The 16,038-nt window shown below is 42.4% G+C and overlaps 2 protein-coding genes across 7 annotated transcripts in view; one reads left to right on the forward strand and one right to left on the reverse strand.

Annotated features, from left to right (window-relative positions):
* The window catches only part of LOC127942463 (hatching enzyme 1.2-like), a 57,299-nt gene that overhangs the window by 25,780 nt on the left and 15,481 nt on the right, over positions 1–16,038 (reverse strand). For 2 of the 6 annotated variants that reach the window (XM_052538168.1, XM_052538169.1), the window contains exons 2-5: positions 4,752–4,830; positions 4,504–4,644; positions 4,303–4,420; positions 3,627–4,188 (exon numbers count right to left, since the gene is read on the reverse strand). In XM_052538168.1, the coding sequence (XP_052394128.1) occupies positions 3,798–4,188; positions 4,303–4,420; positions 4,504–4,644; positions 4,752–4,830 (729 nt within the window). In that variant the 3' untranslated portion in view covers positions 3,627–3,797. Of the gene's footprint in view, positions 1–3,626; positions 4,189–4,302; positions 4,421–4,503; positions 4,645–4,751; positions 4,831–4,910; positions 5,039–16,038 lie in introns of those variants that run through there. The other 4 variants (XM_052538166.1, XM_052538165.1, XM_052538164.1 and 1 more) reach the window with 3 other exon arrangements.
* The window catches only part of LOC127942464 (hatching enzyme 1.2-like), a 61,032-nt gene that overhangs the window by 22,888 nt on the left and 22,106 nt on the right, over positions 1–16,038 (forward strand). The gene's annotated exons all lie outside the window — the stretch shown is intronic.

The following is a 16,038-nucleotide window of genomic DNA, read 5'->3' on the forward strand; positions in this document are numbered from 1 at the left end:
AAATTCCTAAGGGGGGAGGGGCTTTAAACCTCTGTCTTCACTAGAGGTGTGCGATACCGCTAGATTTGGTATCGATCCGATACCAAGTAAATACAGGGCCAGTATCGCCGATACCGATACCAATACCGATACTTTTTAATAATTAAGGTGGATGCGTCTTCAACCTAAATCTAAATGAATTTTCATGACTTTTAATTTGTTTTTGTGATTTGCATTTTGGGTTATTACTCAGTACTACAAAAGCTTTTGTTCAGAAACAACTTTTGGTTACTTCTGATTTATTTAAATAAACAAAGTTACAAAATGATTACTTCACAAATATAAAAGATGTAAAAACAATTTCTCTTTTCAAGTAGCATGTTAATAAAAAAATGTTTCTCCTCTTTAGTGCACTTCTTTTCAGGATTTTTTTCTTAAAGTCACAAAGTTTTACTTCACAATGTAAAACAAATTCTCCTTATACAAAATTCCTGAAGCCGACATCTTCCACTATGGAAAGAGGCTGCAGGTCCTTCACAATCATTTCTGATAGGCGCCTTGTAATATCCACTGCTCTTGGAGAATCAGCTATTGATAAAATAATAAAAATAATTAAGTCTGGTGCACATCTAGGTGAAGTTTAAATATAGAAACTAGTATCCCTTTCACAGCTAACACAAAAAGGGTAGATCGGCCTGAAAATACAGCCATACAACGCTCCTCTTTCTCTCCGCCTCTGACTGACTGCTGTTAGAAATGCGCGGCTGAGCGGTGCGCGCGCCTGACTGCTGGTGGTAGCGCTAGTGGTGAGTCACGTGACGGTACAACACAGGAGAGGGGGCGGAGAGCAGTGTCGAGCACGAGCAGCACTCTTGAGAGCTTGCTCTGCTCTGTGACAGCAGCAGCATTTTGGCAAACACGGCCAGGTCGCAAAACGAGAGAAACTGAAACTTAAGTATCGATATTTTCCCGTTGGTATCGATCAATACCGATACCAACGTTGGTATCGATATTATCGATATTAGTATCGATCTGCCCACCTCTAGTCTTCACAGAACATCTCTTTGTCATGAGAATGGCAAAGAAACTGCTTTTTGTACATGTATATGGACCAGAATGAACTTAAAAAGACTTATAAATGAATCAGTCCATCACTTCACTCCATATTCATTTATGTGTAACCCACACATTTGACTATCATGTTATAATCACTTATTGTGTATGTTTTTTTTTAATAACTATGGTATAGCTTAACGATTCATAATCGTGTTTGGTATGTGTGTGATTGAATTTTCTTGCTTGATATTGTCCTGACAATCATTTATTTGTCAAGTATATCATAACCTGGTAATAGGAATCATGTCCAAAATTAGACCCTGCAAGGCAGGAAAATTCGGACCACATGCTTGGTAAGATAAATATATGATTTATGATACCCCCGAGCCAAGACAATATCTGATTGGTCAAGACAACATTTGAGGTGTGGCCAACAGGCCAGTTTAAATAGTGAGGACACCATAAAATCTTTGCTTTTAGTCTCTAGCTATGCTGCTGCTATCAGTCATGCCAGCTTTTAGTCTCTAGCAATGCTGCTACTATTAGCCATGTCTGCTTTTAGTTCTAGCCTTGCTTGTGCTATCAGTCATGCCTGCCCTTAGCTTTTAGCTTTGCAACCTAGCTTTAGCTTCTCTAGCCATGCTGTTTAGTCATCACTGTTTGAGCGCGGTTCCAGCGTGCTTCGGCCTGCAAGCCTGCTGCTACTTAGCCACGATGAGAAGGAACACAACCTTGTCTCGTCAAACTTTATTTCTTTTCTTTTCCGTTTGAGAGTTTCGTGTTCTGAGTTAAGTTTTGTAACGTCGAGTCTCCGACGCCTGACCTCGGATGCCCGTTCAACTTCAACCAGTGCACACGACTCTGCACTTTCAACCAACGCCCAACAACCACGGGCTTCCCAAGACGTCACTCCAGCGACTGAACTTCCAGCCAATCAACGACCTCGGGATAGCCCTTTCACCGACACTCCTTTTTCACAGGAGATGCAAGTAACTTTACCTCCAGACTCTGACCTTTACTGGTGTATCTAATATAATTTTAACCTCACTGAGGAACTCAATGCGAGGGCTAATTACGTGATTGATGGTTGTTCATTTCTATGCAATTTAACGTATTGTTGTAAACTTGGGATTCCATATTTCCATTCTCTTAATCTCATCTTTCCCTAACTTTCGATATTCCTGCAACTTGTATGAATGTGTGAGTGCATGCGTTTATGGGTTAGATTAGTTTATATGTCTTAGATTTATCTAATAAAGCCTTATTCGTATTGAAAAGAGAAGTATCTTGTGTTTTGTGCTTACAAGCTAATGTCTTAAACTGCCGATCTTGTTGCTGTGCTAATTGATAGAGTTTCACTATAGTTTGGATATTAGTATCCAGCGCAAATTTGATGTTAAACGGCTCGTTCACTGAATCGCAGGGCGTCTCAGTGACCAGCCGTGAAACAGTGATTCTGTTCAAATTCCCTTTAAAATATTAAATGATTCCCTTTGAGCTAAATTGACCTGTTTCCGTTACACATGAATGTATGTATATTGCTTTGGAGACTCCTTCATTCATTTTACTTTGTGTCTGAGAATGAATTATTAGATGTAAAGACAGTCCACAAAAAGTTTAACTTTTTTTAAATGTTTAATAATTTTTTTTTCACACGTTTCAGATATTCAACACTATCAGAAAGACCATCAGTTCATTATACATTATTCACCTACAGACACATGAACTATATTAAGTAGTCTGAATAAAACTCAATCTTCAGCGAGTGAAAGCTTGCAGCGGTTTCAGGCAGCACTCCTGTCTGGGAACATTTTGCCAACTGGGCATTGAGCTCTGAATAGTATTTTACACTGCATTAAACCATGCACCTAAGGAAGATGAGTGTCAAGATGTTATGTCATAGATCCTCTGTTATAGTAACTCCTAGGTTGTGCTCCCATGTATCTTAAAGAGTGTCAATAAGATCCACATTATTTGTATTTATTAAAGGATGGGTATTTTAGTGTGTGTCATGCTTAGTGACGTGCAGAGCATGAAAAACTTCTGTCAGCCCAATTTGAGATTTACATTAAAAATGTCATAATACTTTTAAAATGAAAAATAAATCTAAGTCATTTAAAGGAATCCAGTTGTACTTGTTATTTGTGACAAAAAAATAAAATAAGAAATTCCAAAAAGACAAGAAAATCTGGGTGTTAATCAAGAGTATTATGTTAATCAAGTTAATCAAATAGTATTTAAACTGAAAACTGCGTCTCACAAGATAGTTTGATCAACTAGCAGTTAGCCAAGGAGTAATAAGTCTTACTTTTTGGATTCACATTAGACCAATCTACCTTTTTGCAGCTGACTTTAAATAGTTATGACCAGTCTTGAAGAAAATAAATTTAGATGACTAACTTTTAAAGACTATTGTAGGAAGTTTATGCAACCTGCCTCAGGAACTTAAATGTTTGTCTGAAATAAGCTTTGTTTTATGGTAATCGGCGCACACTAGAGCTAGAATATAACATTGCTCCCCATCTATGACACAGGACAGAAATGAAATGTGTCTTCTGATGATTTATGAAATAGGATACTTCATTTGAAAGAGATACTTTTTTTTAACTGCTTGTTCATTTTTATTAACTTGATTTTTCTTTACTCAGCCACACATTACAGAAATTTAACACCAATAAAAGACAAAGACCATCACCTCATTCAATTCTTCAATTACGGGAATGTGAACTACATTAAACACCACATACATATAAAACTCATCTTCAGCATCCATACAGCTTGTTGATCCTCAGGATGTCAATGTTGGACATTCCTTGCCTCTGTCCGATTTCCACCGTCTTATCAGGAATTGGGGTGATGGTTTCCAGGCCGGGCTGGATAGAGAAGGCTGTTCTTCCATAGTGCATGACAGAGCCGTAGTCATATGGAGTGTTTTGGTTGTTGGTGTTTTGTTTCTGGAAGTTGTAGGCCATATCAGGAGAGATGTTCTCAAAGTTGATCCTTACATACTGGTCGCGATCACTCCTTGTTTGCTCATGATAGAAGCCCAGAGCATGATTGAGCTCATGCTGAGCGATGCCGTGATACACACAGCCTTGTCTGTTGAGGGAGACTACCTGTTTGCCACCAGTTCTACCAAGAGAAGAGAAGCACCTGAGAGCAGAGAGAAATATAGGGGTTTTATTTATATAGATTATTGTTTTTTTTTTTTACTTTGGATTAAGGACTGGTTAATGTTTCATGTTAATATTGTATGATACTTCTCACCCATCTTTGTTCTCAATACTGATGTAGTCGGTCTGAGTTGATCTGGCCACAAAGCGGATGCAGGTTTTGGAGTGAAAGGTGGACATGGCGTTCGTAATCACTGATTTCTCATAAGAAGCTGCAAACAAAAATACACAAAGGTTCAAAATGAGATCTACACGAATGATAGATATGTTCAGTAAATGAAGGAGATTCACTCACAGAATTCACTGCTCACTATGTAAGGGACCTCCACTATGTTGTTAGAGTTTTTCTTCCAGAAACAGTTGTTGTTAAAGCAGTAGAGAGCATTTCTGGTTTTGGGAAACACCAGATCTCCTTCAATCAAGACTTCAGAAGATCCTGTTTTTAAAGAGAATAAATGAAACATCTGTACTTCACAACGATTTTTTTCCAACTATTTTGTGAAACCCATTGCTGGCTTTATAGAAATCTACAAGGTGTCTGACCATTGTTGGACTCCAAAATCCTTGTAGTGATGTCCACACTTTCCGGCTCTGACACAAACACTCCTTCAAAACTTTCCTCCTGGTGGCCGAAACAGAGATGTTTAAAACGACTCTTGAGGAACGTTGATCATTTAAACAAAACACTAGATCGGATCTTACCATGAGAGGAGACGCCTGTGAGACGCCAAACAGCAGCAGCAGAATGGAGAGGGAGGCTCTTGTGTCCATGATGTCTCAGTGTGTAGAGATGTTCAGGATGCTCCTGTGCTGATCTTTTGTGTCCTTGTGCTTTCAGACCTGGACTTTATATTCACTTGAGCAGGTGGGTCTACTGGGGGATTGTGGGTAGGGTCTTAGTGTCCAGAGACTAATGTGTGTAACTAATGGGAGGAAACTCTAACCTTATTTGTTAGTCCAAATCCTTGGAGAAACAGAGAATACATTTTAGATTACGCTATCTATTTGTTTTAACACTAAAGTAGACTAGCTGTAGATTTTGTTTTCTTAGTGCCATAGAACAGTAGCATGCTAAGTCATTGAGAAACAAACCTGCTTCCATTTCAGCAGAATTGTATATTTTGATATGTAGTCTGGTTACTTTAATCAGTTGTTGGGATGCTTCATTATAGTTAGCTAAATGTTTCTTTTGTTCTTAACTGCAATTTAGTAAAAGATCTCAGTACAAAAACTGTTCAAAGTTGAGGTCAAATGAAGCCCATCATGACTCAACAATAAGATTGCTTCACTGGTCTAAAGCTGCCATAAGAGAGTTGTAATTAATGATAAATAATAAGAAATAATGAAAAAAAAAAACATTTTAATTATTACTTAAACTGGCACAGAGTAATCTGAAACAAAAGCCTACAGTATCATAAATTATAATTTTTTTCATTCAAAATGTATTTTATTTTAGTTTGTTTCTGATGAATAATAAAATATAATCTGACTAATGTGCGTAACTACAGGGAGGAAACTCTGACCTTGCTTGTTAGTCCATAAACATACAGAATCACAAATGTGACCCTTGCTACCCTTAATTGTCTGTGGTATATTTGTAGCAATAGCCATGAAATTCTTGGGTCAAAATGATTGATTTTTCTTTAATGCCAAAAATCATTAAGCTATTAAGTAAAGATCTTTTTCCATGAAGATATTTTGTAAATTTCCTACTGTAAATATATTAAAAGTTAATTTTGATTTGTAATATGCCTGGCTAAGAACTTCATTTGGATAACTTTAAAGGTGATTTTTTGAACCAAATATTGTCAGATCCTAACAAACCATACATGTTAATGTATAGTTGTACATGACGATATATACATCTTAGTTTTGAGAAATGGACCCTTATGACTGGTTATGTTGTCCAGGGTCACAAATGGTTCTTACATTTGCTTAAAGGCTGTGTTGCAGGGTTAATTTTTTAACGAATTTGTGAAATATGCTTGTTGGTAATAAACATTTAAACTGCTATCCAATGTATTTTATGTTGTTTGGTATCACAAAACGGAATATAACACGAAAATTAGGTACTATCTTACAGCGGTCTCCTTTCCTCCACAAAGCATTGCAACACGTCAAGTTGGGGAGAGAATTTACCAACGCCTTGAGAGCATTGAGAGTGACTATAGAGAGGAGTCGTAGACGAGAGTATTCAGATAGCACAGAATATAGATAAATAGATAGATATAGATAGATAGATAGACTAGATATATAGATAGATAGACAGACAGATAGATAGATAGATATCAACCAACAGCGACCCAAACGCACCCGCTTCCCTACAGCACAAGTTTCCCAACACAGTTTCCATGGGACAGCACCTGCCAAACACAGCGACAGACACGCGGCTACGTTTGCAACAACATTTTCACCGGAGGATGAGATAAATGCTTAGAAACGTCCATATAGCTAGCATGATGCCTTCTATTTCTACCAGTTTACCAGTTTACCAGTTTACGACACTATGACAAAGGTTACCGGTACTTATCTGAACTAATGTCACGATCACTGCCACTAGGTATAAAGAAAACATTGATTTTTCACTCGGTGCTATTCAATGACAGTAAAAAAAAATATATGTGCCGTTATTGTGCACTGCTGCTCGTAGACTAGCTCCAGTGCTCATTGCTGCGATGCTAAATGATAGCAACACAGGACACTTCACCAACTCTCCACTCATTCTCCTCGGACCATGCATAGGCTTTGACGGACATCAGTTCTCCTCATTTGCCCTCTCACGTATGGCTGGTTTGAAATTACACGGCTGCGGGCCATCATACATGTTGGCCCTTGCCACCTCTTCCTTATCCCAGTCAGTCGCTATAACGTTAGTTCTGATGCTGCGTTCCAGGCAGGTTTTTGAGCTCGTAATCACTATTCCATACTAACGACTTTGTATCGTTCCAGGCAAGTTACACAAAACTTTCTGAGCGCAAGGAATTGTAGCTAGATTATTTATTTTATTGCAACGTTACATTGACCTAAAATTGTTTTTCAACGTGTACCACTTGCATAAACACTGCATCCGTAGGCAGTATTATTCGTAGGAGCTGCCATCGTTGTTTTGCGTGCTGTGTGACCTCTGAACTCGGGTGGGAAGTCACGGGTTTGACTGCCGTTCCAGTGCACTTTCACGGTTTTAAGGTTGGAAAAACACGGGTTACGGGTTGCCTGCAACGCGGCATCATACTAGGCTGAGGCTACCTTTCCTCCACTTCTCCCTAACGTGACTTCATCACGCTGCGTCAATGCGCTTTGGGTAACGCGCCCAGCGTGTGCGACTCTGAATATCGTGTGAAATCAGACCAATGGAAGAGCGTGACATCACCGGCGCAGTGACGTAAGCGACCAGGAAGCTATAAAAGCATGTGCCATGCAGCTGGCGTCAGCTTCGAGTACCAGCTAGCGCCGGCAGGGGTGCCGGGGTTATGGCTCCGAGACGCAGCGTCTCGTTCCCTCGAGGAACTAGGGTTATATACGTAACCTAGAGACGTTCCTCTTCAGGAACTCGAGCTGCGTCAATGCGCTTTGGGGAACGAGTACCAACGCTGCCAGACTACCAAACCCCTGCCTAGTGTGTATCCGAAGAGCACAGCTTAGGACAGGAGGACGGAAGTGCCTGGAGTGACTGGCATGTCTAGGCCATAGAATTTAACAAACATAGAGGGCGTGGACCACCCCGCAGCATTGCAGATGTACAGCATGGATACACCTGCTAAGAAGGCCTTGGAGGCCGCCATACTCCGAGTAGAGTGATCCTTGGCTCCTGACAGCAGGGGAAAACCAGAGGACTCATAGGAAGCGTTGATAGCCTTGACTATCCAACGACTAATAGTCTGCTTAGAAGCAGGAGAACCCCTCTTGGGGGGACCATAGCATACAAGCAATTGGTCGGTCTTTCTCCACAGGGCAGCTCTGTGGACGTATGCGTCCAGCGCTCGAACTGGACACATACAATTTAGCTTCGCCTGGTCGGGCTCCCGAAAGGGAGGAGGACAGAAGGCCTGCAGCACTACAGGTTGTGGTGTAACAGAGGGAACCTTAGGAACATATCCCGCTCGAGGGTATATGAACGCTTTAGTCATGCCTGGTGCAAACTCAAGATAAGTAGAGGCCACAGAGAGGGCCTGAAGGTCTCCTACTCTCTGCGGAGAGGTGATAGCCAACAGAAAGGAGGTTTTAAGTGAGAGATGTCTGTCTGAGATATCTTGAATAGTTTCAATCGGGGGTTTGCACATTGCCTCTAACACCACAACCACGGGGGAATACCGTACTGGAGGTCTCAGCGCACCGTGGAGGAAACGTGTAACTAGGGGGTGTCTTCCCAGAGACTGGCCATCGAGAAGGGCGTGGTAGGCCGCAATAGCCCCCACGTAGACCTTCAGTGTGGAGTGGGTCAACCCTGCAGAGAGCCTAGCCTGTAGAAACTTGCTTCACTACTTCTGGGTGAAGTCTCCATTCCCCGGGCCTCGGCCCCTGCCTCGACAGTATGTCTACTCCCATATTTTGTTTCCCAGGAATATATACTGCTCTTAATGAGAGGAGTTTGCTCTGGGACCACACCAGGATCTGGTGCGCCAGCTTGTACAAAGGGCGCAAACGCAGACCTCCCTAGTTGTTGATATAAGAGACCACCGATGTGTTGTCGGTGAGCTCCCAACACCGGGCCCTGTTTCAAGAACCAAGGTTTCTTCCACATGTCTAAGGCACGGAGGCAGCGCAGCGTGACCTTGATAGTGCGAAGTAGATTGCCATTCAGGGAAAATCCCTTGGTCTTGAGCCACCACTGCAGGGGTCTCATGTACAGCAGGCCAAGAGGTATCACGTTGGACGCAGCTGCCATCAGACCCAACAATCTCTGAAATTGTTTGACAGTGAGTGACTGGCCTTCTTTGACTCTCTTGACTGAGATGCGGATTGACTCGATACGAGCAGGGGACAATAGTGCCTGCATCACGGTCGAATCCCATACTACGCCTAGATAGGTGGTTCTCTGAACCGGAGAAAGCACACTCTTCTTGGCGTTCAGTCTCAAACCCAGCTCCCCCATATGTGCGAGGACGACATCTCGATGCCGAACCACAACCTGTTCTGACTGAGCTAAGATCAACCAATCGTCGATATAGTTGAGAATGCGAATGCCCTGCATGCGCAGGGGGACCAGAGCCGCGTCTACACATTTTGTAAACATGCGGGTGAGAGTGCAAGGCCAAAGGGATGTACTCGATATTGGTAAGCTTCGCCCCCGAAAACGAACCTCAGAAACTTCCTGTGTTGTGGAAGGATGGATATGTGCAAATATGCGTCTTTGAGATGTATTGTGACAAACCAGTCCTCGGACCTGATCTGAGCTACAACATGCTTGATTGTGAGCATTCTGAATTTTAGTCTCATAACTGAACGATTTAAGACCCTCAAGTCTATAATCGGACGCAACCCCCCATCCTTCTTTGGAACTATGAAATACCAGCTGTAAAATCCGGACTCCCTGTCCTGAGGAGGGACCACCTCGATGGCCTCCTTCTCTAATAGGGTTTTCACTTCCTGTTCCATAACCAGACCCTGCCGACCCCATTGTATACTGGCAGCACGGAGCCGAACTGAATACGGTATCTTTTTTCTACTGTGTGCAGGACCCATCGATATACATTTGGCAGTAGTTTCCAATAATCTACTAAGGGAATCAGTCTCTCGAGACTGATTTCTGGTGTAAGAGGCCCCCGCAGGGGTGGCGAGCGTCTCAGCCCCGCTACGCACACGTGCGGAAGATACTGAAAGTGATGCTCGCTGGGACCTGCTGCGTCCTGGAACACTGGCAGGGTTGGCAGACCGGCCCCCAGAGGGCGCTGAGGCGAGACGGGCACCGTGTAATGCGGTGTGTACCGCTCTACCCCAGCAGAGGCTGCCCTCTGAAACCCTGGTTCTAGGCGTCATGGTTTCTTGGCCGAGGACTTCTTAGCTTCGATAACTGCCCTGAGATCTTGTTTCGGCTTGGAAGTCCTCGGCTGAGAGTGGAGGAGCACGAGAGGCGACCCTCTGTTTTTGGGCCTCGTGGTACGAGGAGCTAGGGTGAGGCTGGGGCATCTCCCCCACAGATGCCCCAAGGGAGTGACGAGGGCTGCCGCTTGTTTGCGAGCCTCCTGAAACCTGTCGACGACAGAATTGACTGCGTCGCCGAACAGGCCAGTCGGCTGAATCGGGACGTCCATGAGGCAGACCCTGTCCTGCTCTTTCATATCAGACAGGGTCAACCATAAGTGCCTCTCCGCGGCCACCATAGCTGCCATGGACCACCCAATCGCTCGGCGGTCTCCTTGGTGGCACGGAGGGAGAGATCAGCGGTCCTTCTTAGCTCTGAAATGTCGTAGGACTTGATCTCCTCTCCCTCATCTAGCTCCTTAAGCAGGTCGGCTTGGTATGCCTGTAACACCGCCATGGTGTGCAGACATGCACCTGCCTGACCTGGAGCCGCATACCCTTTGCCCACCAAAGCCGATGTTGCTCTGAGTGGCTTTGACGGCAATGCCGGGGCCTTTAGAGACGATGCCGCGCCAGGGGACAGATAGCTCGTGAGCGTCTGTTCCACCCGGGGTGCTCTATAACCGTGCTCTCACATCCCCACTATGTTTCCATAGTAGTCTGACGAGGGGATGTAGAGGCGGGCCGAAAATGGGCGTTTCCACGACCTGGCGATCTCTTTGTGCAGTTCGGGAAAAAATGGCAGGCCCCGGCTGGGAGGTGGCTGACTCGCGCGCAGGAAGCGTTCATCGAGCTTGCTTCTCTGAGGTTCAGCTGTTTTCTCGGCGGGCCAATCGATGCTTAACTTGGCCAACGTGCGAGTAACCACCTCCAAGAGCTCCTCATACTGCGGCGAGTGGGGTAGCAAATCTCTGTCGATCGACTCCACGTCAACCTCCTCGGAGGAAGAGAGGCGGAGCGTCGACCCCTCTCCCTGAGTGAAAGGAACCGCTGAGCGTGCTTTCGACTCTTGGGATTGGGTGCCGGATCTGGCAGAAGTGGAAGGAGTCTCCATTCCCTCCACCAGATCCACTTGCGAACCCCATGAGTGCAGCCGCCGTTCTGCCTCAGCAGAAGCGGGTCAATCACCGCGGGGAACGCTGGCGAAGGCCCCCTCCTCGAAGAGGGCCCTCCGGGAACGAAGCAGCCGCACTGACATACGCTCACAGTGCGGGCAGTCGGCCCCCTCGAGAGCCGACTCAACGTGCTTTGAACCTAGGCAAACCACGCACAGGTTGTGTGTATCCCCACCCGTTATATATCTCGGGCAGGGAAGAACACACAACCTATAGCGCGATTTGGAATCACCATGAGTGTGCTTAACTTTCGCCTTGCTCTTTGCCATGTCTAGGAGCTCTTAACTGGACAGACAAGAGTAAATAAGACTCACAAGACAAACAGTTTGACATTCACACACAGAGCGCTTGCTGAAAGACGCGAAGCTGACGCCAGCTGCGTGGCACGTGCTTTTATAGCTTCCTGGTCGCTTACGTCACTCCGCCGGTGACGTCACTCTCTTCCATTGGTCTGATTTCACACGATATTCAGAGTCGCACACGCTGGGCGCATTCCCCAAAGCGCATTGACGCTTTCCTCCTGAAGAGGAACTGGTCTTTAAGACCATTTTTGAGACATTTTAAAAATGATATACATATCTTGAGTGATTTATGTACCCATTAATCGAAAGTGGTGGTTAACCTGCAACATGGCTTTTAAGTGATCTATCAAAATTAACATTGATTTTAATTGCAGGGATGAAATTATCAATGTGGTTAGGACCAAATAAACATTTAAAGGGGGGGTGAAATGCTCGTTTCCTGTTAATCTTGAGTACCTATAGAGTAGTACTGCATCCTTCATAACTCCAAAAAGTATTTAGTTTTATTATATTCATAAGAGAAAGATAGTCTGTACCGATATTTCCCAGAAAAACACGAGCGCCTGGAGGCGTGACGTGTGGGCGGAGCTAAAGAATCACGAGCACCAGTAGGCTTTTGCGTTGAAAGCATTTGGAAGCTGTGACATTACCTTGAGGAAAAAACCATCATCCAAAACAAACCATGGCTAACAGTCAGATTCAGCCGTTTATTTATGATCCAGAATCAGATCCCGAGGCAGCAGCAGCAGCAACGACTCGCTCCGAGCGGGGCTCGAACACGGTCTCCGGCATGGGAGGGGATGCACTAACAAGGAGGCAGAGATATTTTAAGCAGTTTTACTCACCGCCTGCGGTTCCAACACACGATCGTGAGCCTTTTTCGTTGGGATTGCATCATCCTTAAGAAATAAACGATACGCAAATCCGTCGTCAAACTGGGCCTTGTTTGTAAAACAAGCATCTTCGAAATGCAGGGAACAAACACAAACACTTCCACAACTCCGTTGATGCTCTGTAAAAATAAAAATGGTCCCTTAATGCTGTTTTTTCTTTGGTAATCTGTGCAGGGTTGTCTTGCCCTGGCAACCAAAAACACACTTCTTTTGTGACATTTTGCAACGCTCTCGCTCTGATCAATGATTGTCTGTGCTCAGCCTCTCTGTGCTCTGCTATACGGGAGTGCGCGCTCTTCCGGCAGACGTGCCCTTAGCACCCATATAAGGAAATTCCGCTCCATCCAATGTCACACAGAGCCATATTCGAAAAAAACTTTCCGAAACTTGTGACAAACCGGAAGGAGTATTTTTGGAACAGAAATACTCCTTCAAACGTACAACTTAATTTTTGAAACTTTGTCCATGTTTAGCATGGGAATCCAACTCTTTAACAGTGTAAAAAACTCAGTATGCATGAAATAGCATTTCACCCCCCCCTTTAAGTCCATTATGAAGCATGTTATAAAGATGCTTTAGAACTGGAAAAGCAATACTGTATATACATATAACTTATTATAACTTATTATTATTATCCCAGCAACTGAGTAAATCCGTACAGTTCCACTGAAATGGAAGCAGTTCAGTTACCAAATAAATAAACGGACATGAAATATTGATGTCAGTGTAAAATTGTGCCTGAATTAAAGTATAAAAATTATGTTAGACTCCAACTCTAAAATGTAACTTACAAAAATATATGTATATAGTATTTTACACCTCATTAAACCATGCACCTAAGGAAGAGGAATATCAAGATTTTATGTCATAGATCCTCTGTTATAGTAACTCCTAGGTTGGGCTCCCAGGTACTGTATCTTTAAGAGTGTCAATAAGGTCCACTTTATTTGAAATTAGAAATGACTGAGATGCTTATGATTAGATTAGATGCTAAGATTAGATGCTTATGTTTAAAATTCAAATCAAGAAAATGGTCAATGTGCATTTCAGGGCGACAATTAGGAATGTGAGGCAACTGCTTCTGTATAAATTGTTTGATCTGGAAGAATCACAATATCATTTATTTATTTATTTATTTATTTATACAGGGCACCATACAGACTTTATTAAATAGTTTGGTCATTTTACATCCGAGTTAGTGCTGGCTGTAGATAAAGTTTTAATTGTTGGTGATTTTTATAGCCATGTTGATAATGAAAAAGATGCATTGGGATCAGCATTTATAGACATTCTGAACTCTTTCATTCTATTGGGGTTAGACAACACGTCTCAAGACCTACTCATTGTTGTAATCATACTCTAGATTTAATACTGTCACATGGAATTGATGTTGATGGTGTTGAAATTATGCAGCCAATCGATTATATCTCAGATCATTATTAATTTTTTTTGCAACGTCATTTAACTAAAACTGTAAATTCTACTTCTACAAGTATGGTAGAACCATCACTTCTACCACAAAAGACTGCTTTGTAAGTTATCTTCCTGATGTATCCAAATTCCTTAGCATATCCAAAACCTCAGAACAACTTGATGATGTAACCAAAACTATGGACTTTCTCTTTTCTAGCATTTTAAATACAGTTGTTCCTTTATGCATAAGGAAGGTTAAGGAAAACAGTCTGACACCATGGTATAATGAGCATACTCACACCCTAAAGAGACCAGCCTGGAAAATGGAGCGCAGCTGGACAAAAACAAAACTAGAAGTATTTTGTATTGCTTGACAGGAAAGTAAACTATCCTACAGAAAAGCATTAAAAACGGCTAGATCTGATTACTTTTCCTCTCTTTTAGAAGAAAACAAACATAACCCCAGAAATGTATTCAATACAGTGGCTAAATGAACAAAAAATAAAGTATCAGCAAGTGTTGACGTTTCCCAACATCACAGCAGTAATGACTTTATGAACTACTTAACTTCTAAGATCGATACTATTAGAGATAAAATTGTTACCATGCAGCCGTCAGCTACAGTATCGCATCAGACAGTGCACTATATACCCCCTGAGGAACAGTTCCACTCATTCTCTACTATAGGAGAGGAAGAATTGTATAAACTTGTTAATTCATCTAAACCAACAGCATGTATGTCAGACCCTGTTTCACCTAAGCTCATAAAAGGGATTTAGACCGTATCATAGTACTGAGACTGCTCTCCTTAGAGTTACAAATTACCTCCTCTTATCATCTAATTGTGGTTGTATCTCTCTATTAGTTTTATTGGATCTTAGTGCTGCGTTCGACACTATTGACCACAACATTATTTTGCATAGACTAGAAAACTTCTTTGGCATTAATGGAAGTGCATTAGCATGGTTTAAATTGTACTTAAATGACCGCCATCAATTCGTTGCAGTGAATGAAGAGGTATCATATCGATCACAAGTGCAGTTTGGAGTACCTCAAGGCTCAGTTCTAGGGCCGTTACTTTAGGGTGATATCATCAGGAAGCACGGTGTTAGCTTTCACTGTTATGCTGATGAAGGAGTGGATGCCGAGTTGCCATATCCTTCATACTGATATTAATTATATTATTACATGATTTATTGTTTGACTATTAATCAAGTTATGGCAAGAGTGAAATGTGTAACCTTATGTGCGCTTCTGAGATATTAAAGAATCCTTTTCTACCCTGTATTTATTTTCATGAAGATTAATGTCCACATATTATGTGTGTGTATCCAACCATAATAATAAGAAACTCACCAGTGCTAGAAAGCCTTGAATTTTAGATAAGTTCTCTGTGTATGTGTGTTAGTATGTGTCTGTACAGGGAGAGGCTCAGACAGTCCCAGGACAAACGATCAACTGCCAGTGTCCAGCGTATCAGATATACGTCTTTGGAGAGTTTATATAGGTTTTTAAACCAATCAGAATTTTGTTGACTTATGTATTGACGCAATTAGTATCCTCTGTCAGGGTATAACTGTGGTTGATTTTGAGTTGTAAGGGGGGCGGCCTACGAACTCCGTCGAGAGTATTGAAGCTCACTTCTGCTGATGAAATTGCAAACTATTTTCTTCAAGTAAAATTATTATTATTAATTGAACTTATCTCTGATTCCTGGTCTTCATTGCCAAATATCTGGTCCTTGGCTTTTAACTGTAATTTCCCCTAACACTGATGATACTCAGCTCTATATTTCTTCAAAACGTACCAATTTGAAAAACTAAAGGAATGCATAGTCCATATAAAAAAAATTGCCAGATCCTTATCCTATTTAACACTTAAACTCTGGAATAATCTACCTAATATTGTTCGGGAGGCAGACAGTGCAGTTTAAATCTAGATTAAAGACCCATCTCTTTAACCTGGCTTACACATAACACAATAATATGCTTCTAATATCAAAATCCGTTAATGTATTTGAGGCTGCATTGATTAGGTAAACTGGAATCGGGAACACTTCCCATAACACCCAATGCACTTGCTCCAT

This window comes from Carassius gibelio, chromosome A22, assembly GCF_023724105.1.
Source record: "Carassius gibelio isolate Cgi1373 ecotype wild population from Czech Republic chromosome A22, carGib1.2-hapl.c, whole genome shotgun sequence".
In the NCBI taxonomy this organism is placed as follows: domain Eukaryota; kingdom Metazoa; phylum Chordata; class Actinopteri; order Cypriniformes; family Cyprinidae; genus Carassius; species Carassius gibelio.